The following is a 27,785-nucleotide window of genomic DNA, read 5'->3' as shown; positions in this document are numbered from 1 at the left end:
CACCCGCTGGATTTCGTTGTTAATTTGATTTTTTAAAAGAAAAGCGAGTGAAATTTTTGTTACACAAACTTTTGATAGTAACAGTTTGGGCGGAAATTAGTATAACGTTGCAGATTGTTGTGGTTGATTGGTCGAATTTGTGAGTTTGGAAAAGCGAGGGTAAGCAAATAAAATGGAGTGGAGCTTGCCCGTGAATGAAATGCTCCGTGATGACATCACCATGATCACCCACACTCTCGTCGTGCCGCGTTTCCTCGGAGTTGCCCACGACTTCAGGTTTGTACCCTTGTGACACACCTACCCAGTCCCACAGTACTGCCTTAACATCTTATTAAAATCCGCCTACATTCAACAGCCTTCGAAAGCTGACATTGGCTTTTCCATTCTTTCTCGTAAATCTAAGTGCATCAATTAAATGTTTGATTTATTTCAAAGCAGCCTAATATTATCCTATGCTCTTATCTGTTATTGATATTGGTAACTTTCTTTTCAAATATTTTTGTCTACCCTCTCTGACATGCAATGCACACTGTATTATTTTTTCCTTTATCACAAGTGAGACCTATTATGTGCATGTTAGTTCTTAAGAAAAAGATGTGGATACACTTAAGCAGTCGATTGAACTGGGGATCTTACACTCTTAGTGGGTTCTGGTAATGTGGGTCACCTGGAGTTTCCACCCATATAACAAAAAATCCATATAACAAACAATGGGGATACAACACATTACAAACTTTGTGACATCAATACAATTGTAACAAATCCATTTAATCAACTGAAATGTGGCTACTATTGTATTGGATTTGCAACCATTGCCTGCTGTTGTAGGTGCGCTGTGCTTTCAAGGTACTTGTGCTAACAAAAGTTAAATAAATAGAATGACTATATACTTTTTATAATGTCATGACGTTTTGTCTGCCATCTGCTACCTAAAATGGAAACTATAGAAAACCATAACCCAGTTTTAGAATATTGAAATTGTTTAATGATATTTCAGCTATGCATTGTTAGGGTATGTTCCGAGAAGGCGAACTAATTTTAACTGTTTATATGAGAGAATATTGTGCTGCATTTTTTGGTATTTAAAATGGTTATTTGACCATTTGTCACTTAGCCATGTTTTAGTTAGTAGACGGCAGTTGTATAATCCACACATTGGAGGAAAATAAGACTTCAACCAATATAAAATGTTCAATCAATTTAAAGTCAGCCTGAACCATGTAGAAATGCTACATATCACGTTCAACCTCTTTTCCATTGGGTTAGGCAGAGATCACAGCCAGTTATAACGCTATGTAGGCATTAAAAAAAATTTAAGTCTTTGCTATATGCACAGTATACTTCTATAATTAACATACAAAACTTGATGCGTGAATAAAGGCAATTTTAATTTTATTTGTTTGTTTATTCTTGCAATGTTTAAAACAGCAGCGTAAAGTGCAAGTTTTGACCAAATCATGTAAATCAGCTTTATGCATTGTATTGCAGAATGATGCAGGACAGTCTATCACGTGTGATCAACACACTAGGCGAGGAATCGGCTGCAGAACAAGGCCTCACCAAAGTGATTACCACCACGGAGAAGTTACGCAACTCGCCCACGCATTTGCTGTATCTGCTCAAGGATGCGCATGCCAAGGGGTTTGTACCAGTTTATGCATATTTTCTAAGCAAGCAAGTACAACATTTATGGCCATTATTGGCAACATAGTCAATATAATATTATATAATAATAGTCCTGTGTTTGTTTCCTCTACTTGATTCCTGCAACAGTAAGGCTTAATTGGTCTGAAATAATTTGCTCAACTTTTGAGCTCTTATCATAGTGGGCAGGTTTTCTCTTGTATTTCTTCACTGCTAAAGCAATTGTTTAACCAGAAATATTAAATGCAGCAAGGAAATGATGACAGCAAGACTAAGAGTGATCACTACCTGCAAGAAATCTAACCCAAATATTCTGAAACCTTTATTAAGGTTTTCACTGTTACTTTTTTTAAAGTATTTATATTAAACAGGTCATATGTTTAAGTAGTGAATTGCTGACTGCAAGTTACCCAATTTAAAATTTGTGTATATAACTTGTAGTAGTGCATATATTGTGTCCTTGTTAATTGTGCGTACAACCTGCATTTCTTCAGTTTCACTCAAAAGAAAAGTTAGTATATTTTGTATTTAATCAACATCAATCTTGACTGACATTCTTTCATAGTAAAGCGACAATCGTAGGTAATAATATAGAGGAGTTTGCAAACATATGTGTGTGCTATGGAATCTTCTATTATTTGAAACAGCATAGTTAAATGCGATGTCATTTGAACCAAAGATGCTCCATTAATGGCGTGACTGTAAATTGATAGCAGCAGTTTGCGAGTTGTATTTGCATTGTATATTTTCACTATAGTGTATGCAATATAACAGTGTAGTGTTTCTGTTCTAACAAATATTTGCTTGCTATTATTATATATCAAGCCTTACAAGACATACTGCTGAGCGAAAAGTTAAGGTCATTTAGTAATTCAGGGCCAATGGTTCACATGTTTTTGAAGAGTTTTGTACCCATTCTGACCTGCAAGTTTTAACTTTTGGTTTGTTGGAATGTCTTCATCTTAAGGGCACCAAAAACACGGAGTGCTGGTAGCTGGATTTGAATTCGATCCACTCGCATGAAAGGCAATTCTCCCCTCTAGATTGCAACTGCTTCAATACAATTATCTTAATGTGAAAAATGTCGCAGGGGTAAAGGCGAGGTCATCGGTATGCTGAAGGTGGGGCGAAAACGTCTATTCCTATTCGACGAGCGCGACAAAATGCGCGAGGTCGAGCCTCTATGCGTCCTCGACTTCTACGTCAAGCGCGATCGGCAACGACGCGGAATGGGCCGCGCGCTTTTCGACCACATGCTGCTCGTGCGTAACGCAACCTCACCACACCCGCGCTCTCAATACGAGCTGGACATTACTAACTAATTACCTTGCACAGGACCTCGGTGTACGTGCTGAACAGTTAGCGGTGGATGGGCCTTCTCCAAAAATGGAGCAATTCTTACGTAAAAACTACGGTGTGGAGCGGCTGGTGCGCCAAAATAACAACTTCGCCATCGCGCCGTCGTTCTTCGACTCCGTCGAGGACATAAGGTGCGTGCTGATGACATCATTCCGGGGTTAACGCTCACTCATTTTGTATCTAAACAACTTTAAAAAGGGAGCTTCAGGTCTCGATTATTATGTACGTATTTCCGCGATCTTCTCCAAAACTACTGAAACGAGCGTGCTTTTTTCCAGCATCGTCGCAAAAGGGGTTACCTTATTCCGGCAAACCCTTTCGTCAATCTCAAAAAACTACAGAACTTTGATTAGATTTGATTGTAGGTACCCAAAAGAAGTAATTCTTTATTGGGATTCTTTATTACGAAGACAATAGATTTATTTTACAAGGTACAATCTTCTTCCTGTCCTAATCCACGCTAGGTGGGATCGGCACAACAAGGTATAATCTGAAGCGAGCGTGCTTTTTTCCAGCATCGTCGCAAAAGGGGTAACCTTATTCCGGCAAACCCTTTCGTCAATCTCAAAAAACTACAGAACTTTGATTAAATTTGATTATAGGTACCCAAAAGAAGTAATTCTTTATTGGGATTTTTTATTACGAAGACATAATAGATTTATTTTACAAGGTACTATCTTCTTCCTGTCCTAATCCCACGCTTGGTGGGATCGGCACAACAAGGTATAATTTGGAAGCCAAATTTTACATGACAGTGTGTCGTTAGCTTTGATACTTGATACTTAGAGGTGGTTTGCATATTAATCAATGTTTCAATGCAAGCAAATTAGCACATAATAATGCTGTTACTTTTGCATGATGATATTAGGAATTATGTGGATTATTAACGCTTGTATGTCGCGTGCATATTCCGGTACACTCGAGAAAAAACGCGTGGGCTGTGGATCAGAATGATTACATGGAATTAGTGCTGAATGTTATAACACAGGTTACATTCTGATTTTATTAGCATTAATTTTCACTCATACGCGACCCAATGCGGGTTGAGAACTCTACATATCTAGGACATGCTTGGGTTTCCTCACGATGTTTTCGTCAATGAACTTATTTGTAATATGATAATCACACATTTTTGTTTTAGGTTTTCACACACTTATAGCACAAAACTTAGCCACACAAATGTACATACGTACACAGAAAAAAAGGATTTCTACTAATAAGAAAGAGCAATTTCTCAAAATATTTGCTAATTCTGAAAAAATATTTATTAAAAGTAATAAAATATTGTCACTACAAAAATACTGCTTATCTTTTTCTAATACAATTTTACTCTTAACTTTATTCTAACTTTGAGACAAATACGTTCACTTCAAGATTTTATTTCATTTCTAATCAATTAATTGGACATTACTTATATCAAGAAATTTTTACCTCTTACATCAAATTTAAATAATCTTAAATGAATTCAAAATTTCTTGGGTGTATTTTAAGAAAATATATTCTTAAACAAAAAAAGAAGTAGTTTTCTATTCAGATTAATATTCTAAATTCTAGAGTATATTCTTAAAGCAACATTTCGTTGCGTTTTCATAGTCAATCTTGTCGTGACATGTCGCCGAAGGCGCACGCGGTAACGATTACTTTTACTTATGCTTGTAATCATAAAAATCATAAACAGTCATTTATCCAAAGAAACAATACGTAGTATCTCTAGTTTGTTAGGGTGTTCTTTATAGTCATAATTTAAGAAATTTGGTTACAGCATGAAATCAAACTACACTTGTAACAAGTATAACATGCAATTAGTTCCATCACGCCACTGCTAGATGGCATTAGATGTACTCTGAAACGCGCTATCGTTTTGTTAACTTCAATAGTATAAAGTCATCTCATATATTTGGGATTGTTAGTGCTTTCTGCCGCTGTAGCATTTATACGGCACTGGATGGTCCTCAAGTATTTGAGAAGATTCCATATTTCCATCCTATTTCTGCTACTTCAAGGTTTGGCACTGTTGGGTCCATAACCCTGTAAATTTATCCTTTTTGATATTAGAAAACATAAATCTTCAGTCAAATAATTAAGTACCTCTCAATTTTTCATTCTTTTTTTTTTTTCAAATCAAAATCGGACATTTCTAGTAACAAATAAATATTTTGTTGAATCTAGAGTGGCTTTGTGACTTGAAGTAAATTAATTTGCTCTTGGATTAAATATTTCTGTCTTGTAACGAAAATACACTTTTGAGACGTTTTTTTACTATTATCAAGTAATTATTCTCTAGCGTCTATAGGGAGAAGATCGTTTTGTTGGATTTAATAAATTTGTCTTCATAAAAAGAATTTTGTCTTTTTCTAAGTAATCTGTTTTTACCGTGTAGGAACCTTTGTCTGGCTAAGTTTTGTGCTGTGAGAAGTGTTTGAACAAAAGTGGTTAAAAATGTTCATTTATAAGGTTCCACAATAATGCATAACGGTTTGAAAACCATAGATTTTTTTATGCATTCATCTGTCTATATTAAGACCCAAGTTTTTTGTACTGCTACTGTAGTGGCCTAAAGAATGCAGCCTAGAAAAGTATAATTATTTATAGTAACAATAGTAAACATTGTCCTATTACCTTTACTAAACGTACTCTGACATGGAATCGAAGTCCAAAAATGTAAATAAATTTAATGCCATTACAAAAAGGATTTTAAGAATAGTGGAAATGTCAAAAGATGAAAAATTAATGCATGTTTTATATTGTTATTATGCAAGCAATGTATTATCAAATCATAATTTATATTTCATAAGATAAGCTCAGAAAACTGATCCCAGTGGAAATATTTTTATCCTATTAGCGATGTTTCGGGGATGCACAAATTTTGGTTGGCCTTTTTGATTAATCTCTTTTTTTATTCAGTGTATAAACACAAGTTGTTTTAACCAGAAGCTATAGAAACTATAACTTATTGCTATAATATAAATACAAAATTATTTCAATTATAATACATGTAATAGATTTTATGTTTTATTAAAAATAATATTTGTGGTTAAGAATAATGAAAATTATAAATTGATTTTTTTTAATCTAAAGATATATTATATTAATATAAAGACAATAAAAATAAAATCTAGATTTTTGGTCAATAGGGATGGATAACGGGTCAGGTCGTCGGTTTGCATCCCCACCTGAACGAACTGCATCACCGCAATCAAAGATTTATTCCTAATCTAAAAAGCAAATCTGAGATGGTTTTTTGTGCCGGGCCAGTTTCAATTCCATTATTACTCGTGTTATAATGACTAGAAACTTCATAAACGAACCGGAAAAATGATCTGAGATGTCACTTTGACAGTGACACTTGTTTGTTTATATTTTTGGACTTCGATTTCACCTCAGTATACATGACTAATATATGTATATACTTGTAACAGATGTTGGACGATCACAAGAAACATTTTGAATTAAGTTAAGCCCGTACACGCGCGTCAGGTTAGTCGTATGAATACTATAAGTCCTACTTAGTAGTAAAACGAAGATAAAATTTATACTAGTTCATGTGTTTTGAGGAGTGAAGTCGCAATCACGAGAGCGGCGAAAAGATATTTATTAATCCCAGTGTCCCTAAGGCCTTATAGTACTCTAGAAAAATATACAACTTTTTATCCTAATTAATAATAATAATAATATTAACGCACACACTCAACATAGCCCCGCACTGGGGAAACCCTGTGTCGCAGGTGCCAATGGCCACACACATAGACAACCACAAATTACACCCAAACTCACGAGAGAAATAAATGTAGGCCATAGAGATATTTCTCCCGGCCCGGGTGTCGAACCTGGAACCTCTGCGTGGCAGTCGGCATGATAACCGTTCGGCCACAGAGGCAGTTATTATTGATACAAGGATGAATGGAGGAAGAACAACACAAAGAAAATATCCTTCGTCTGACTGGACTCGAACTAGCGTCTGTTGTCACGCCGGGGCCACAGTTCTTACTGAGCTACAAATCGAGCCACCAGTTCTAACGAACTTCTCTAAGTTCTTGTTGCAGATCTCTATATTGGGTAAATGATACCTGTGAGAAACTTATGAAATTTTCTTCACTCAGCTAGGTTCTTCACCCACAGGAATAAATCTAGATAGAACGGCGATGTTGCACTTTTTTTAAAGAGATCAAACATGTCATCTTTTTGCAAAACTCCGCCCGCCCACTACGTGATTTTGAGTGCATAATAAATAAGTGAAGTAACATAAATATTTTGTTGAAATCTATCGGTATCGATGTTTGTTATTCAGGTAATAAGAAAATAAAACAATATGATAGTAACATTACATTTTAATAGGTACGTGTTTTAAATACGTGAGGTTGTACCTCCTACAAATACCAAATATGTAATAGGCTTTACAGGTTGATATATAATATATAATTGGTGATTATATATATATATAATCTATCGTAAATGTGCACTTTTTTTATTATTTGTTTTATTCAAAGATATAAAATATAATATAGCTATAAAATAAAACAAGAGCCGCGCATCAAGCGAAAGCTGTCTGATGAAACAGAGAAGTTAATGAAGAAAAGATCGAGCCTAGGTTTACATAAAAGTAGCGTAACTTTTAGAATGAAATACAAACAAGTAAAGGGAAGTATAAGGAAAGATGTACAAAAATATAATCTAAGTTAGATAGAAAGTGACCTAAGCAATTACTGTTCACTAAAAATTGCGAAGCAAGGTATTGCGAATGGAAAATCATGGATTTCTAGTTTGAAGGACGAACACGGAATAAAACACCAAAACAGGGAGAAAATCTAATAATTTCTACTGAATTTTATAAAGCCTTGTATTCTAAGCCCTCTACCCCAGAGGGATCACAGCCGATTGAAAATATATATTCATGTTCGGACACAATACGTCTTATTACTGACTCCAAAGTTCATGCTGTATTCAAAAGCATGAAATGTAACCGTGTACTATGAGAAGATGGTATAAGCACTGAGGCGCTCAAATTGGGTGAACATGCACATTTTCCTCATGTTACCAGCTTGTTTAACATCATCTTAAAAACAGGCATCTTTCGCTACCAATTTTGCCATTCTAACATTATTCTCCTACACAAAAAAGGTGACAAGTCCGACATCCATAATTACAGACACATTAGCCTTGTCTCTCACCTGTACAAGGCATTAATCGAAGTAATCGAGTACCCCATTGGAAGGTTACTGGACTTGGAACAACCACCAGAACAAACAGGATTCTGAAGAGGACTTTTCACCACCGATCACCTCCACGCCATCAATCAGGCAATAGAGAAGCACACAGAATTTAAAATCCCACTCTATCTTGGCTTCGTGGATTACGCGAAGGCATTTGTGTCAATAGGTCACAACGCCATATTCACCGCTTTGTCCAACCATAAAATAGATCCAACTTAAATTTGACTTATTTGACTTAAGAACAATATTTTTTTAATGACAAAGTCGCGTCATCGTACGAATAAAGTGGATGAATAGTCACAAAACTGCCAATAAAACATCATACTTTTAATATTTTAGTAAGCTTACTTTAAGCGCGTCATGCTACGAAAAGTGAATGTAAGGTTAAAATAATATTGTTTTTAGAGGTTCTGGTAGGCCTCCAGGATTTTAAGTTATTGAAAATGACTTAACCGTGAAAGGTGATGTTTCCTTTTAACCGGCTGACACTCGCTCTTTAGTTTAGGCAGTTAGAAACAGCACAATATGGCAAGTGCAAGTAAACGGGCCATTCTCAAAAACGGACTTAAAATAAAAAAAAAATGTTTTCTGATATTATTCAAAGTAGTCCCAAATGAAACGTACCGTATACTACAATATAGCTATTATCACTATAGTTTTTATGAAAAAAAGAAAAAACGCCTCCACGGAAGTGACACAAATCCATGGAAATTGTGTCAGGCAGGCTATTTTTGAATCGTACCTTATAGGTCATCGCACCAAAATTATTATCCCGGAAGTGTCACGCTGTCAAAAACTTTCAAGATGGCATTGTGTTTGTTGTCTGTAATTGTTCAGAAACTGTGTTGACTGATTTAATAAATTATGGCTGCGTTCAATAAGTTTATGCATGGAGGTGACAATTTTTTTCATGCACAAACGTTATGAAATATTTTGAATCCATTATTTTGTTTATGTTGCAATAGCGTTTTTTAGAAAGTTTATTCTATGTATTATCGTAATATAGATTACTTTATTTATTACAGATAAATATATTTAATTTTAATTTGTATAATTGTAAATGGACTTTACACACGACATGGAAGTGACATTTTCGTCACTTTCTTAATGATGATTTAAATAAATATTTATATTGTTTAAATATAAATAAAAATCATATTAATATAAACTACATCGATTAATTTTAAATATGAATTGATTAAGTAATACAAGTATATCGTTTTTTAATATATATGCACAAAAAAAAATTGCAGAAATGTGAATGGTCCAAACAAGAATCTACGCGTACTGAGGGAGCGGGGAATCTTGATGATATTTTAAGATTATGACTCGTGTGTCCCGCCCACATCGCCGTTCTATCTAGATTTATTTCTTTGTAGGTATCTACAATACCTATTTATTATGTTAGTTCTAGACCTAACATAATAAATAATAATAAACTAATGCGCACTGCATTCACTGCGGTCACAAAAATTGTATATCATGTTAGAAAAACATCACGGTATTGAATAAAATAAATATTATTCTCCTAATGATTATTTTAAGGGAGAAAAATATTTCCTATGATTCCTAATTTTCCCTACAAATCATGCTTGGACGGAGAATCAATAATTTGAAATTACAATTTCTGAGTAAAACTAAGTTTAAAACGTGTCGTCGCTTAGTGTGACTCGGATTAATCAAATTTATCTTTGTATAATGTGGTGTATAATAAAAATAATATGTTTTGGGCACTTCGTCGCGGCCGTTGTGCGCTGCAGTTCGTCAGGTCGCAGCACGCCATCATGTGTCGAGCGTCCCGTCGTGCCTTCTCTCAGCCGCTATGCCGCGTACAAGCCGCAGTCCGCCATCGCTGATGTAAGTACCTCTTTGTTCAGTCATGTCGTATCGTTACGTACTGTACGTACAATTTCAATACTTAGGTCGACGGCAATGCTTAGCTTAGGTTGTGCAGTGGCTATGACAGGTCGCAACGCCGTATCTCCAGCAGGTTACCACTTGATAGCGTTTTTTATATACAGTGTGTATGTGGTACAAAAAAACCGGGGATGTGGTACAAAAACTTGTATAACCAGTGTTCGGAATAGGTAGATTATATTTACCTAAACTCCCTGAGACGGAAATTGGAGACTTCCTTGCGACGACATTCATTTGTTCCCGACTTTTTCGGGACTCGGGACATCACTAAAGTACATTAAAAATTAACGCTATTTGGTATAGGTAGGTATACTACCAATCACCAAATTTTCGGATTATTCATGAAATATCCGAAAAAAATTGTTTTACTTGATACATAAAATGTGTATTCCAAAGCTTGCCACACTTTCGGGGAACGGTAACCGTGTCGTAAGCCTTAACAAAGTGAAACTATGTTGAAGTTAAGTAAATTAGGTTATTAGTAATTAGTAAATTAGATATATTTACAGAGGTCATTCTAAAATAAAATAAATAAAAACATCCTAAATTCTTATTTTTTATTTCATTCCGGTAACCAAGTTTGATCCAAAGGTCATTGACTTGCACTACCCGTGTCACAGGTACCGGCAACCATTTGAACAATGATCTATGCGCAGAATGCGCAGAAAATATGATTTTTAGATCTATTTGGTGGCAGGGTACGATTAGAGACGGGGAGCGTATCGTATCGAGAATGTGATTGGTAGATTATCAGTCGACATCGCGCATACGTTCTAGTTTCTCACGAAATGCAACGTGGTGTGATGTAAACAAGAGTTAGTGCATAAAAAAAACCGCTACCATGTGCATTAACCATCAAGTGCGTTCTTATGGCATGATATGAAACGTTTAGTTTACGCAAATTACGAGTGTCGAGAATTGCGCGCAAAAACGTCTTTAGTTTCGTTCTGCTTTTTCTGTTGTGAAGAATGTGCTAAGTTGAAACGAAACTCTGCATATCTTTGGCTGGCTCCGATACGGAGCTTACCACCAGCTGTGAATCTAGGTAGACTAGCACTACTTTCGTGTAACCTAAAGTTGGTAAGTACCAAATCTAAATTACGAACAATCTTTTTTCAATCAACTTTTCCAACTAATCTATTAAATTATAACAATACTAGTACATAAACATGATTGAAAAAATAGGTAAACAAGCGATCGAGAAAGATTACGTATCGCTCGGTGAAGCAAGTGGCGGGGTCACTGTCTTCTGCGGTGAACACACTTGGGGAACAATTTTACAAAACGTTACTGAGTGCCGTACCCAAGATCGAAATTCATTTGGTCGATTAACATGAGGTCGAATGAATGTTAGATTATTGATGATCGGATAAACGAATGACCCAATCAAGTTTAATCGAAAGAACTTTGTGCTTTTATGTTATTGATCGAAAACATTACTTGTCGATGAACTTTTGGTCGAAAGAACTATTTACTTTTGTGGTACTGATCGATAACATTATATGTCGATCCACGTTTGGTCGAAAGAATGACAGATCTTCCTTTTGGTGATCGAATTAATCATTTAATTTAAACGTTATGTCAAAAGAACAGTAAGTATTGTAGTGTGAAACTACGGACCCCTATCATCTTCATCTCTCATTATACGTTTTCTAGAAAACGCCCTTGCTTTTCCTGATTCCTGAAAGAGTTCCAAGTAATATTTACTATAATATGAATGTCTAATTTACTTAAATTTCTTTCTTTCTTTCTTTAGTCGTCATCCGCTCCAGATGAGAAAGAAAAAATGTTGACCTAGACTTATTTATAAGGAGTAGTCAGCCGCTCCAAAGTTGATGCTAAGAGCAGTAGAGCTCGAAGCAAAGAGAGGCCTAAGAGCGGAAGGGCTCGGGGCAGAGGCGGCTCGTGGGAGTTCACTTACCTACTTTAAATAAAAAATGAAACTCACATTATAGTGTTCGAGCCTAGATACAATTAGCCAGAATATTGAACAGAATATTTTTTTAATATTTTTAGATGATTTACAGTCAATTCGGGTAACTTTGAACATTTTTTGGCGTTTTTCTAATAATTTCAAATTTAATTATGTTTCTTAACAATTACTTTATTAACTGAATAGTGTTCTTTTAAGCCCTTTTTTCGTTATTATAGAAGGAATTTAGTAATTATTCAACAAAACTGTTCTAGATTTGCTCCAAAAGTCACATTCAAAGTTGCCTTGAATTTTGGGTAACTTTGAATAAGATTAGCCTTCGATATGGAAACCGTATATTTTCTAGATATTTTACAGTTTGTGGAAGATTATACGACATATTCATATTTTTTAGATGTGAAACTGTCCAAATATTCCTGACAGTGTGTTCAAAAACGACATTTGACTTGGTATTGCCATAATAAAACGAGACGAACTAATTTAGTTGAAATGAAAAACTTGTTTTTTTTTTTTAGATTTTTTAATTAATGCGAATAAAAATGAAAATTTTCTGTTTAATAATAATTTCTACGCTTATTTAGCTATCAAACGAGATCAAAATGAATCACCTATAACAATTATTTTAGGCAATTATTTTAAGTAAATACATAACAAATATTCACCCCACTCATTAAATAAAATGTCGTCATCAATATAAATACGGCCGTCTTTTCTAGATAGCTGTTGCTCTTTTATAATATTCACAATATCGGCTTTATTAACTTGACATGTCTCAACGCTAGAGGGCCAAGACCAACCTCCTAAAAAGCATTTTTGGAGCACTGAGACAGTAATTTCCAAAGGAGTAACTTTTAGAACTCTCCCTGGAAATAGACTACCCTCTTCTCTAAAAACACAGTCAAACACATTCAAAGTTACCCAAATTTCTCTGTTTGGTAACGTCGTCAAAATCTAATTCGTTTTACGCGTAAATACAAAACCAAATTAAATTATTCTTTAAAAAAGCGATATATAAACCTCTACTTAAGTGTGGAAACCAAAACTTACCAGTCAATATTCAGATTTATATATTTAATTCCGATTCTAAAACTGAGCAACAAATCACACCAAACTACTTTCGCCAAGAAAAAACCGCGAAAGTTTAAAAAAATACAATTTAACATTACTTTTTTCTTTCATAACTTTCGTTTAACAATTTTGTTCCGATTTACACAGTTTCAATACTAAAAATAAAAGATTGTCACACATAAAATAAATTTATACATCTTTTACGCAACTACGTTCAAAGTTACACCACGATTCAAAGTTACCCGAATTGACTGTAGCATTATTTCTATTATTAATTTCTTAAATAATATGGCGTGAATGCAAATCAGTGGTGGTCATATAATTAAGAATGCTTCATAATACGCCACCATTTTGATATACAAATGTTCATAATAAACATAATAACCCTTCCTGGAAAATATTGACTATAGTGCTAGCTAGTGACTATAGAGGCTGGACAAACAATTAAGAACGAAGTAGGGACTTGACTGTAGCATTCACAATATTTCAATAATTTGAGAAGTGGTATATTTTAATTAATTTAACAACGATTTCTTAATAATGTAATGATAAATAAAAAATGAATTATTTAATATTTAATAGCCTGTCCTGAAGTGTGGATAACGGGTATGGTAGCGGCGCGGCGCGGCATCGACTCTATTAACTCTATTACAGTTTTCAAGTGAAAAAGAGTTCTATTCTTCTAAAAACGCAGCGTACAATTTATTCACGTTGCTTCGCCAACTGTTTGTCAATTTCGTTTTGACTGGACACCATAGATGTTCTATTGGATTAAGATCTGGGCTGTTTGGTGGCCGGTCCAACACAGTTACCAGTTAGCTGTTGAGGAATCTTCAGTGTAGGCTGTATTATACTATATAATTAATAAATTATCTGTCATCACCGTACGGTGGCTTACGTTCTTCAAGGATGTGTTTTTATTGGTATTGGGTCATATTACGTTGTATCAGCCTAATAGTTCCATAACCCGAAAAGCAACTCCAAATTTTAATGTTTCCACCAACGTGCTTCACCGTCTTTTTTGTATATTTTGGATTAAATGCCATGTTCTTAGCTCGGCGTACATACTGCTTGCCATCAGAGCAGTCTCTTAATTTTAGTTTCATCGGAGAAAAGTATATACTTCCACTGCGCCTCTAACCAGTTTCCATACTTCCTTGCAAACGCAAGTCGGGCCTGTCTATGTGTCACTATGGGCACCTTCCTTGTTACTCTCCCAAATAAGTGTGCCTCCACCAAGCGTCTTTGAACGGTGCGGCCAACGGCCAATGAAGATGATTCTAGTGGTGGACAAAAGTAACCACATATCAAATCACTTTAATACAGAAAATACATTCAATCAAGGTCTGTAATACAAAAACATGCACCTTATTAATGTGACATTTCGTATTTTATGAAGTGACAAACACTTGAGGTGTGGGGGCGGCAATTTTATTTTTGTATGAAGAGTTTTTTTTATAAAATATAAGTGCGCATTTGACCTCCATCTCACCTGATGGAAATTGACGATGAGGCTGGCGATGGAGCATGCACACCTAAATAATGTCTATTCACTCTCGCCTTGAAAAGACCCAAGTTATAACGTTCAGAGAACAAGTCTGCAGGCAGGGAATTCCATTCCATAGCCGTTCGCCATATAAATGTTGAAGCGTAACGCTTCGTGCGAATCTTTGGAATATCCATAACATTGGGGTGGAACCCAAGCCTACGCCCAGTCCCCCGGTGATGGAAAGAGGAAGGCGGAATTAAATCGTGTAATTCCATCGCACACTCTCCGTGATATATCCTGTAAAATACCGATAAGCAGGCAACTTTACGGCAGTGTTCAAGGCTCTGCAGCTCCGCCTTCACTAATTGCGAGTCACCTATAAGTGTCTTGGCACGGTTGTCAATTGAATCTAAAGTGGCCAGTTGATATGTAGCAGAGCCATCCCAAAGGTGGCAGCAGTACTTCATGCACAATCGAACTTGTGCTTGGTACAGCTGAAGCAACTGTTCCGGTGTAAAGTAACGCCTCACCCTGGAAAGGATCCCAAGCTTCCTTGCTGTAAAAAACAATCAACTATATAGTTGATCCACCCATATATATATATATATGGGTGGATCAACTATTTATTGTAACAGTGTCCTTTTTTTTAAAAAAATCACAAAATGAACAATGTGTACTTAAAGGTCGGTTTTGAAGCTTGATAATCGAATCAGATTGTTTATAATTACGACTGTTTATTAAAATGTTTAAAATTCCAAAATAATTAATGTATAAAATGTCGTGACCAGTAGTCAAAACATAGATGTCATACAAATTCCACCTGTCCCCAAGGAACACAGCACAATGAAACGACGATGTTGTCTAAGAATTTTCCTCCACTTGTCTGTATATGTAGTATCGGTAATGTGCTTTAATATACATGCAGTCTAAATCTTGATTTGCGAGAGCTTTGATTTAGTTTTCAGTAAAAAAACACAGTTTGAATAATTGTCCCCTTTTTAACAACAAAGCGCATTGTAGCCCGTAGCTCGCAGCGTGACAGCGTGTGTTTATTGCGCGTCTCCGGAGTGACGACGAAATTTCGGTAAGTAAATAACTTTTTATACAAATTTTATTTTCATATTTGGATATTTAAGTCTGAAATGCTTTACATGCCTGTGTTACGTCGTTTCCATAAAAATTGTTGAATGAAAAATAATTTAAAATCGTACTTTGTCTCCTGACAAACTACGTCGACGTCACGACGTCACGAAAACTGTGACTCAAGAGACAATTTTGTGGCGCCAAGTGATTTTCTATACTAAAGATTCCGTTATAAGTAAATACAAAACATAATTAACTAAAGAGCCATTCATAAATGAAAATCTAAACTTAGCAAACGGAAATTCTAATGGTGTTTTTGAAATTTTACTTTATATATACCGATATTTCAAAAATGTACTGAAACTGAATTGAACTTTAGATACTTTTAGTACTTTTTTTAGTAGAAAGCTAGAGCTTCTGTTAAATGAACGTGTCTCAGGCACAAATTCATTATACATTTTTAAAGCAATTGTTAATTTATTTACAAAAAAAAATTAAATCAGTTTGCTTACGATTGTTTAATACTACCATTACATAACCTAACTACATAAAATTTATTTATTGCAGTTACCATGCCACTGTCGCAGCTGAGAGGCAAAGACGATATAAGAAAAATATTAAAAAAGTCCCTGTAATTTTACAGGGACTTTTTAATATTTTTCTTATGAGGAATATAAAAGAACATCAAGCGTGATTCAATTTTTCCAGTTATTGTTTATTTTTCCATGATTATTCTAGGTATAGAACCAGCGGCTGATTGTTATATTTTTAAGATATTTTTTATAAGCTTTATTGTCCAACAAATCGACTTTACGTATGTCGTACAAATAATTGTGTCTCTTCGGGCTCACAAATTGTCCCCATTTTGTGTGATATTTTTTATGCAATTTTAATTTAACTAAAAAGTTATAGAACAAAGTTTTGTACATAACAACCTTAAAGAATGACGATCGGTAGCTACATATTAAGTGCATCTTCTTTGTGTTTCTAGGAACAGAGTTATAAGACAAGTTTTCCAGCTCATTTTACTCTGTGACTCCGGAGACAAAATGTGATCTATTTTTAAAAGAACGAGGCTTTTTTTATTTATTTATGATTAGCGCCATATTGATTCATTAATATAGTTATTGATATTAAAGTACAGTGCTTGATTACAAAGTTGGTTTTTATTTACTTTTTGTCATAACTTATATATGTTAGGTAGGAGACGTTATAAAGTGTCATTTCTGAAATTGTTACTTTGTTTTTGTTTTGTTTTTTCACGTCCTTACGTGTTATTTCTGTCCAGTAGTTTGTGGTAATCCTGGGAGTGGAGAACACGGTTCAGGTGGTGCTGAAGTGGTCCACACTCGACGGCCCAAATTGTTTACAATACTCAAAGTACGGTAAAATCTGTATTATGCCTTGCCTTCCCTTGATTTGAGTAGTCTGCTCGGACCACCGATGCGAAACGCACGTCTTGTTAGCTCTTCATCATCATCATCATCATCATCAGCCTATTGCAGTCCACTGCTGGACATAGTAGATTCGTGGTTAACTCAGCACGTTTGTACAACAATATCAATAAAAAAATTAATATCTGCAAATTACAGCTCCATATCTGTAAAAAGGCTGTGACTAACTGGTTACTGTCACTGACTTATGAGGAAACGGAGAACATATCTCACCATTAATTTATATACCTATTTCTATACCTCCTAATTATTATTTTCATTATTTTGGACAACTATTTTATATATTCATCTCACTAAAAACCTAAAAGATTTATAGATATTAATATTATTCTAGGTTACGCCCTAACGGGTATTCAATAATCAGATGGTGTGTATACTTCCATACATATACAAATACACACACATAATATATATTAATTTACTTAATATAATTAACATTTTTATATTTATTTAATGTTATTTTATATATGAATAATTATTTAATATATTACATTATACATTATATATATATATGTAATTATATTCACATACATAATTACATTTATAAATTCATTCATTTCTGTACTAGGTTTATTATTAAGATTAAAGTACAATGGAAGAGCGGGCCTTCCTGATACAGGTAGATGATACCTAAAAGGAAGACCCAATTGTAAACTCTAATTTTAAGTACATGTAAAAAAGAAATAAACATATTTTTCATTTTCATTTTTCATTTTTCACATAGGCCTCCCCTAATGCACGCCATTTCGCCCTGTTCTCGGCTTGACGCATCCATTTCCTGCCAGCAATCTTCCGCAGATCGTCACTCCATCTGGCTGGAGGGCGTCCCACACTACGTTTGCCAAGTCGTGGTCTCCACTCAAGAACTCGTTTACCCCAGCGGTTGTCGGTTCTTCGGCAGATATGTCCAGCCCACTGCCACTTCAGCTTGCTTATCCGAAGAGCTATGTCGATTACTTTGGTTCTCTGTCTGATGACCTCATTACGGAGTTTATCTTTCAGAGAAACTCCGAGCATAGCTCGTTCCATAGCTCGCTGAGCGACTTTAAACTGGTGGACTAGCCGTATCGTGAGTGTCCACGACTCAGCTCCGTACGTTAGAACTGGTAGGACGCACTGGTTGAAAACCTTTGTTTTTAAGCTCTGCGGGATGGGTGACGAAAAGACTCGACGTAGCTTCCCAAACGCTGCCCACCCAAGCTGAATCCTCCTCCTGGCCTCCTTCTCGAAGTTATTTCTACCTAACTGCAGAATCTGCCCGAGGTAAGTGTATTCGGAAACAACTTCAAGAAGGTGGCCATTGACGCAGATGGGTCTCGGATCAATGTGGTCATTGATCATGACTTTGGTTTTATCAAAGTTCATGCCGAGACCAATCCGCCGCGAGGCGGATGCTAGGCTGTTCAGCATCTGATCCAGTTCCTCCAGCGATTCTGCCATTAGGACTATGTCATCTGCAAATCGCAAGTGTGAGATGTACTCGCCGTTTATGTTAATGCCCATCCTTTTCCAGTCCATCGTCTTAAACATATCCTCCAATGCAGCGGTGAACAGTTTCGGGGATATGACATCCCCCTGTCTCACCCCACTGCGTAATTGGATAGGTTCAGACTGCTGGTCCTGTACTTGGACACTCATGGTAGCAGCATCGTAAAGACATCTCAACACTTGTATATAACGATAGTCCACTTGGCACCGCTGTAAGGATTCCAGGACAGCCCAGGTTTCGACAGAGTCAAAGGCCTTCTCATAGTCCACGAAAGCTAAACACAGGGGCCGATTATACTCTTCGGACTTCTGTATAATCTGCCTCACTGTGTGTATGTGGTCTATGGTGCCATATCCTCCCCGAAACCCGGCCTGTTCCGGTGGCTGAAACTCGTCGAGTCTTCTTGCGAGGCGATTCGTGATGACTCTAGAAAACAGCTTGTAGACGTGTCTCAGGAGTGAGATGGGTCGGTAGTTTTTCAGTACAGTTTTATCTCCCTTTTTAAAGAAGAGAACTACAATACTCCTGTTCCACGCCCGTGGAGTTCTCCCGCAGTGAATGACCAAGTTAAAGAGCTTCTGAAGTTCCTGGATAATAGGAACTCCTCCAGACTTCAAAAGCTCCGCAGTAACTCCGTCTTTACCGGGGGCTTTTCCATTTTTAAGCTGTTTTAGAGCCAACACGATCTCGTCTTGACTGATTTCTGGCAGGTCGTCGGTATAGTGGCGCGTCAAGGTGGCTCTCAAATCGTGATTGTCACGCTGGACCCGAGGCGCATTTACAGCGTACAAACGGCCATAGAAGTCCTCTATCTCGGCGAGTATCTGCGGCTTTGACGTAACGGTTAGGCCATCGTGCGTTGTAAGCTTCGTCAGGTGGCTCCTTCCAAGCTGCTGAGTGAATACTTTGGACCCTCGGTTTCGCTCTATCGCCTCCTCAATGAGGCGTGTATTGGAGCTCCGAAGGTCACGCCGTACCATCTTCGCAATCTGCTTGTTTAGGTATGACCTCTGTGACGAAGTGGCCTGGATGTCATCGCGTCTTTTCGTCATAAGTCGCAGAGTCTCATCCGAGAGTTTAGACTTCTTTCCCGTACGCTGCAATTGACAGAATTTGATGCCCTCGCTTCTCAGCGTCCCAACCACGCCTCGTCAACGTCCTCGGTGGGTTCCAGCTCGACGTATCTCGCTTCGAGAAGTTCATGGAACTTCTCGGAGCCCGCCATGATCTGGAGTGGATTAGGACGGAGCGTGGACTTCATCAAGCGGCTTCTTTCAAGTTTGACATCGATATTCAGAGAGCCTCGTACAAGTCGGTGATCAGATCCGGTGCTAAACCTGTTGATCACTGAGACATCTCTGAATATATGTCTCTTGTCCGTCAGGATGAAATCGATCTCATTTTTAGTCACAGCGTCGGGGCTTCGCCAAGTCCACTTCCTTTGAGGCTTCTTCTTGAAAAACGAATTCATCAAGAAGAGCCCCTCGTGCTCGAGGAAGTTGACTAGCGTTTGCCCCCCGTGATTCCTTACTCCATAACCATGCGGGCCGACTCGAGACTCGTCAAGATTTGGGAATCCCACTTTAGCGTTAAAGTCCCCCATAACAACGTTGAAGTGAGCCTTGGTGGTGTTGTGTAAGGCTTTCGATATGTCCTCGTACATATCTTCTACATCGTCATCCGAATGTGTCGAGGTCGGTGCGTAGGCCTGAATGATCTTCAGGCTATACCTTTTTGATAGCCGAAGGATCAGGTACGCTACCCTGTTCGACACACTGGAGATCTCTTCAACGTTGTTAGAGAGGACTCTGTTGACGAGGAATCCTATACCACCTTGGGATGTTTGATCACCCTCGCGGAAGTACAGTAGATGGCCCGAGTCTAGGGTTATGGTGTCCTCTCCCTCTCTTCGGACTTCACACAGCCCCAGAACATGCCATCTAATGTTCTCCAGTTCCACTTCCAACTATGCAAGGTGTTCGTCAAGCCTAAGAGTTCGTCCGTTAAACGTAGCCAGGGTCAGTTGTTTTTGGTAGCCTGCGGTAGCCCGGGGATTCTTAGCACCCCCTACCCCGCCGGTACCATGGCCGCTACCGTGACCAGGAATAGCGGGGCGACCGGGAACTGGGGGCCTTCGATTGGTTGTGCCGTCCATGAAGGGGGTTATTGCCCATAATCTCCACGCTGGGCATGCGGGTTGGAGATCGCAGGGCGCTGCCTTTGTACTACCGACGCTGCTGCCCGTCGGCAGCCAGCAGTTTGACAGCGCCAATGCGGGGAAGGGCTATACCGCCTACTACCGGTCGCCAGAGCCTCGTCGGTTACTGCAGGATGTACCGCGTGCAGGTGAGGTTGACAATAAGAGCTGTGATGGTGTGTGCCCCCTTACATCCCTCGTTAACCCTCTTGTTAGCTCTTATTACACAGAAATAATGCTTTTTCTAATCGGTTTAATGAGATTCCGCGACGATAAGTGAGTTGACTGAATTAAATTTCCATGGGAATGTAGTGATTCAGCATGTCTAGTATAAGCATCCTTATATAGGTAATCGCATTTATTATAAAATATAAGTCAGTTCATAACCGACACTCAGGCGTTTTATTCGTCTCCCGACTCGCCCCGTACACGGCGACCCATCTATGGCCGACTCGCCGCGCGCGTTGTTGAATTTGATACCGTTCTCCATAAAAAGACTGGAATATTTTGTGCCATCTAATCGAACTAGTTAATTTAAAAATGTACCAAGTGCCATCGAGTTTCGACATCGTGATAGACGTGTATTATTGTGTACCAGTAAAAATGGGAAAACAACAGTCAAAATCTGAAGAAACCATCATAGTGCAGAATGCTGCAGGAGGTAACAATCAGGCATCGAGTGAGCAATATCAATACCATATTACAATTTACGAAAGCTCTGCTGTCGTTTATAACGCTCGTGATAATATGCGGTATAATTTACGTCATATATAAAGTATACAAAAAATGCCATATTAATTGGATAATAAATGCAGAATTTTACCGAAACACCCTAAGAAGGTCGGTGTTCCGTATGCGACTAGATATACATGGGCAGCGAAATTACAAACCCAATCTAACCTCCAAAGCCGACGTGGTTTAAAATGAAAAATACTATAAATACATATTCTCCTACTTCAGATATTTAATTATTAGAAGAATGCGCCTTGCAATTGACACCGCGCGCGTCCTTATAAGGTTACTATAGTACACACAGCCAAACATATAGAAACCGTTTACAGTTTTGAGTATTAGTTTGGAAAGTTCCAGTGTCGTATACACAAGAAATGTGAGTGCAACCTGTCGTGAGTGATTAAAGTAAGTGCGTAAAAATAAAATACAATACGTGAAAACCGTAAGTGGCGTCTAACAATAAACAGTATGATAACATTTTAATCGCTATAATTTTAATGTCTATGGCAAGTGTATTAGAATCTCTGTATAATGATTTAAAAGAAGTGAGATTATATTTGATTGAGATAGGACCTTCTGAAGAAAAGGCACTGTTTTATGAAATAAATCAAATGAAGCGTCGTGTCGAATACGTCGGGTTCGCGCTATCAAGTGTCCGTACCTATAGGGCGTTAAAATCGCATATAGAGCGTCAATAGCGCAACAGTCTTCGTTTTTTCGACTGACAGCGCGGTTGTCAATCATGCAGTACCATATAATAATAACTTATAAAAAATATACAGCAGTAAAGTGTAAAAACAGAATTTTGATTCATATTTTCACTAAACAAATATATTGTGTTATCATAGTTATCATTTAAAAGTGTTATTTTGTACAGTTTTATAGTATTTAATTTATTAAATTTATATACAAACGAATCGTAAATATAAATTACACAAGCACACAAAATACTCAAATAGCTAATTCTCCTTTTTCTACACATTGCATGCGCGAAAGATGAAAAGAGACCCATTACGTCAATTTCAAATTTGAAATATTTAGAACAAAGAAACTATAGAGTCGCTTTGATTTTCATCTTATTTTTAAATGATTTTTTATTAAACGTTAGCAATAACTAACAAAATATTGTTGTAGTCGTATTACGGCTTGGGATTACTTATCAGAAGTCAGAAAATACATTTGCTCGTAACTAACGTTAGCTCGAATATTCATAATGTCAAATGTATTTTTCTAGGAAGATTACAAAACAAAAGCTAATTTTGTGAAAAGCATCAAAATTACTCGAAAGTATAACGGTTTTATTATTAATCGGTCTTCGGAATTACGGATATTTGAGTTTACGTTGTACGTTACGTTTCGGCGACCGCCGCGCGGTCACCGAACGGAGTCCGTGGAGACCGCGCGGTAATTTTATTGAGAGGAATATAAATGTAGTTGCATACTAATTAGAATTCAGATTCGCCATTCATGTACATAAAGGCGAACTGGGCGATCCCCGCGCGGCGGCCGCGCGAAAACTTTCTTCTCGTGTAACTGGGCTAAGGATGACAGACGTGTCATTATAATATATAAATAATATATAAATAAATTATTTTCATCTCCTATTTAGTAGTGGCCATGCTGGTACGAGACGAATGTCAAACAATATAAAGAAATATTATTTTTGGCCAGGACCATTCTTTTACATCATTGTTGACAATGATGTAAAAGAATCTAACACGTTGCGAAAAATGTCGACGCCAAAAACATTCATTACCGGTTAGAGAACCAATGGCTATTACTACCACTTCAGATACGGCATTCGAAAAAAAATATTTAGATATTGTAGGACCTTTAGATATAGACAACAGAAATTTTTCATATATTTTAACATTACAATGTGAATTCACAATCTCAGTACAGAGTACTAAAAAAAAAACGACCTCAAAAGTACGTGGAATTACGTCTATTTGCTAAGTTTTATTGAAATATCCTTAAATTTGCCACTATACTGGACTTGACACTGGAGATAATAAAAATCCGTTCTCACTACTCAAAGAATATTGAGAGAAAATGCCTTGAATTGGAGAAATAGTAAAATCAACCATTAAAATAATTGCTCCTTAAGAAAATTTAGGCGCTGTTTATAAAAATGAATCTTCATGCGTGAACAGCCACCCTTAGAGGTGGATGATTTCCTTCAAAATGATGACAATTTCAAAATGGGACCACTATGGAAGTATCCCCTTTCCAACAAAAAAAGAATCATGAAAATCGATTCACAAATGCCGGAGTTATCGCGTACCATACAAACAAAAGAAAACACAGTCGAATTGAGAACCTCCTCCTTTTTTGAAGTCGGTTAAAAATATACTGAAGCCTATCCCTTAATTACAAAACAAGTCGAAGAACAGCCTACCACCACCAATCAATTGGCACTAGAGGAAACACATACTTAAATATTTAAAGTCATTTCTCCGAATCCAAACGGACTATCATCCGGAATCATGGAGTCAATGGCTACCTTTTTGGTGTTTTTCATTTAATACAACTGTACATTCAGAAACTAACTTTACGCGGTACGAATTGGTTTTTGGGAAATTGTGTTCTCTTCCTAATAATTTATCGGCATCTGTAGAGCCACTACAATTTTGAGAATTACCCACTAGAGTTAAAATATCGTATACAATTATCTCAGAAAGAGGCTAAACAAAACCTCCTCTCAAGTAAAATGACAAGGAAAAGATGCTATGGAAAATTCACTATAATGTAAATGATTTAGTATTAATAAAAAACTAAGTTCGTTATAACATGGACGCATTGTATTCCGGTCCATATAAGGTAGTGAGATATGTGTCACCCAACGTGGAAATAATTAGGAATGGCAAGTTGGATATTACATAAAAACAGGACAAAATTATTCCACGATTGAAAATATGTATTTTGTGATTGTATATGACACTAAACGTATCTAAAAAATAAAAGTTAATTTTAATTATTTTTTTTTGTGTAAGTTGTAGGGAGTAAGCATGTCTAGTATAAGCAACCTTACATAATCGCATTTATTATAAAATATAAGTCAGTTCATAACCAACACTCAGCCGTTTTATTCGTCTCCCGACTCGCCCCTTACAGGAATTTCTGTTTCTTTGACAATATAATTTCATTGCCATAATATTGTAGCTGATTTCGTTCTATCACGACGGGATTCAAAACAGCCTTGCCAGCTTTTAGTTTTATTCTATTTTTACATTAAACAAAATACTGAACAATTTTGTGGTCGCCTCGTCGCCGGGTTATTGTTCATACTCTTAAGTCGTAATCGCACAGCCAGCCAAATAGAGCGAGCACAAGTAAGCATTGTTAATGTACGTATTGTTCGTTCACAGGTAATCCACGGTGGTGGTGGTGGTGGTTCGCATTATTACCAGACCAGCAGCGGGTGAGTGCGCCGGCGCCACTTTGCAAATCAAAGTTTTCTTTGTTAAGTTGTTTTATTTCGGTTGCTTGCAGCTACACTCAGTTCGGCCGCGCTAACAACTCACAATGACGGTAGCGCGCGTCACACGGCCCTCACACTTGCCGACGCTCGGTGGAGTCGCGTTCCTCTTACCAAATCTCGTTCGAACAGTGAATTCATTTTTTTATGTGAACGCAAATGAGGAATCACATTTCACTATCACATACCAATGAACTTATCTCAGTGACCACATTATGCATTTAGTAGTGCGACAATACTAATAAATATTTATTATTGAAGCAGCTAATTGTAATATAACTTTTTATATATAGATTTAGGTTAAACCGAGATCTGTGTGAGTGCACGCCCGCACGAGTTGAGCGGTGTTCTGCATAAATGAGTTAAAACGTAAAGTGACTTATGAATGTATAGTCTGTCTTTTTTTAAGATGGCGTAAAATTACATTTGCAGGTTGCCAGTTTTCCTAAAATTTTGAAGTAATCATGTTGTAGTTGTCGACGTATACGTGTTGTGAACGTAGGTAAAATTTTGCCTAAAATTACTGAATTGCGAATGTTACTAATGAATACTAATTACGTTATTGTATTTAGTGTGTGTATGAATTAATTTTCAAAAATCAACAATTGAAATGTGTCTGTGCCCAGCAGTTGGACGTATAATGGGCCGATCCTGAATCAAATGAAACAATTTCGCCTATTTCATAAGCGCAACCAACTTTCAGTCGATAGTCGATATAATATTTATCGACTGCAATCATTAGCTTAGCTTGTAAGCGGGCTAACTCTTTTGCGTAATGAATTGTCATTTTACTCCATCTTCAAAAACGACAGACTATTATCTTATACCTTCGAGCATGAAGTTTAATATTGTTTTCACTATTATCATTAAAAATAGTCGTAGTACATCAAAGAATTCTTTTCACGATATAGAGTTTGTCTAATAGGGGAAATTCGTAAAAGTGTATATTGTGTGATTAAACCATGAATGCGAATTACACACACATTATATATGTGTGGACAGACTCGAAAATCATGTAGAATCTGATACCGAGGGATGGGCGATTAGTAGAAGGGAATTTTTACTGCTGATAGAGGAATTTAGCTAATTACTTCCAGAATATTTGAAGCGACAACTGAAACTTAGTAACAATTTTGTCAAAAATCTTTATTACTCAACATTTCGAAACTCATTTTGTGGGTTCACACGAATAATATATGCAGAGCGCTGCGAAGAAATCTTTGACCTATACAAGTGCGACCGCAATACAAATCGGTGTTCGACTACAACCAAAGAAAAGTGTCTGTCTTCCGGCTCCGCAGCCTCGTCCACGAATTTGCACAGGTTATTTTGTGCATTGTCATATTTAAGACGTATTTGAAATTTATATCAGCTTAATTAAGATCTGTACATAAAGCAATGGTGAAAATATAATAGGTGTGTGTCTGAATTTACTGGGTATAACTGAATTTAAAATAACGTTGTTGGTGATTGTGATTTCTTAATAGCGTTGTATAGGAATTATATATAGTAATTTCGTATGATTTTGTAATTATATAGTAATTTCATAGGAATTGTACTTATTCGGCGTAAGTTATTAATATTATTTAATTTATTGTATATTTATCTTTCTTATTGCAATTAGTCTGAACTTAAGCGGAAATTGAAACAAGAAAATGGACTTAACACAAAAGTTTAAACTCAAAAGTTGTGCAATCGTAGTTACCACTCAAATCACAGATTTTGAGGTTGCTATATAAAATACTCCTCACTTATTTATTTTACTTTCATGACAAGAGTTGCCGTGATAGACGTGTGCTGATTATATTAAATAAATCATTTGAATTGTCTTTTCAAAAATCTACTCAAATCGTTCGACTGGAGCATTCTCGCATTTTCTTTAAAGATAGATAATTTTACGCAGTATATGAAAGATGAACGTCAGCAAAGACGTGGACGAGAGTGTGTAGCAGGTAAAAGAGGCCTAATTAAGCTGCGAAAGTTCGTAGCAACCTTTATAAAAAAATTCTTAGCAGAGAATATTTCAAAAGTTCTAAAGCACCTTTCTGGAATTTACATCCGTCACAGAAACGTTCTTATAATGTCGAGAATATTTATTCTCGTACTTTTGTGGCCTTGTACGTATGCTCAGCCGTAACCGACATGTGCAGTAGAGGAAAATACCGGCCCCGACCAGCCCGCGCGTGTTCGCTTCTTTCACCGTTTTTCTTCAACATGTACCTACTGTGATATGTGTATTAAAAAATTATGTTATGTATAATAATATTATAATTTATCGAAACATTTTTATTTACTTCTTGTTTATTTAACTTCACCCTTTATTAGGCCGTAACTATTAAGATTAATTGTTAAAATAGTTATGAGTAAGGCAATCCATTGCATGTGGTTTTATAGGTCTCAATAAAGGGTAAATTATGTATTATTTGCATTATAATTCTACTATTTAAGTACTTTGTTAGTGTTTATCAATGAGAGTATCCCAAATCCATCCTGCAATTTTCCTGAGTAGTGCGCTTTCGACATAAAAAGCCTATAGTAAGATTATTTACTCGCTGCAAACTCGGTCAAAAATAATGGGAGCGGGACATCGATATTGCGGTTTCTGTCTCACCTTTAGCGACGTACGCACGTGACGCGTGCGCTTGTCCTTTATCGATGAAAACAATTCGGTGCGGTAGGTGCCTTTTGAGTAATTTCTTACCTATTATATCGCTATCGTCAAAATGTCGCAA

General features: G+C 36.6%; 1 protein-coding gene across 3 annotated transcripts; it reads left to right on the top strand.

Annotated features, from left to right (window-relative positions):
* Positions 1 to 27,785, top strand: LOC113227578 (alpha-tubulin N-acetyltransferase 1-like). Of its 3 annotated transcripts, none has more exons than XR_003310213.1 (7): positions 1 to 276; positions 1,489 to 1,641; positions 2,735 to 2,906; positions 2,980 to 3,134; positions 6,423 to 6,480; positions 9,974 to 10,070; positions 24,944 to 24,979. XR_003310213.1 is itself a non-coding variant. In XM_026460536.1 (7 exons), exons 1-7 carry the CDS (start codon positions 173 to 175, stop codon positions 25,102 to 25,104), a joined length of 795 nt encoding a protein of 264 aa, XP_026316321.1. In that variant the 5' UTR covers positions 1 to 172; the 3' UTR covers positions 25,105 to 27,785. The 3 variants fall into 3 exon arrangements, 2 of the variants coding, with proteins under 2 accessions (XP_026316321.1, XP_026316329.1); XM_026460536.1 differs by lacking the exon at positions 6,423 to 6,480 and adding an exon at positions 25,044 to 27,785 and having other exon boundaries at positions 24,944 to 24,996; XM_026460544.1 differs by lacking the exon at positions 6,423 to 6,480 and adding an exon at positions 25,068 to 26,775 and having other exon boundaries at positions 24,944 to 24,996.

The sequence above is a fragment of the Hyposmocoma kahamanoa genome, unplaced genomic scaffold, assembly GCF_003589595.1.
Source record: "Hyposmocoma kahamanoa isolate Upper Pololo Valley unplaced genomic scaffold, ASM358959v1 100021, whole genome shotgun sequence".
Lineage (NCBI taxonomy): Eukaryota > Metazoa > Arthropoda > Insecta > Lepidoptera > Cosmopterigidae > Hyposmocoma > Hyposmocoma kahamanoa.
This window is presented reverse-complemented; position numbering and strand designations above follow the sequence as displayed.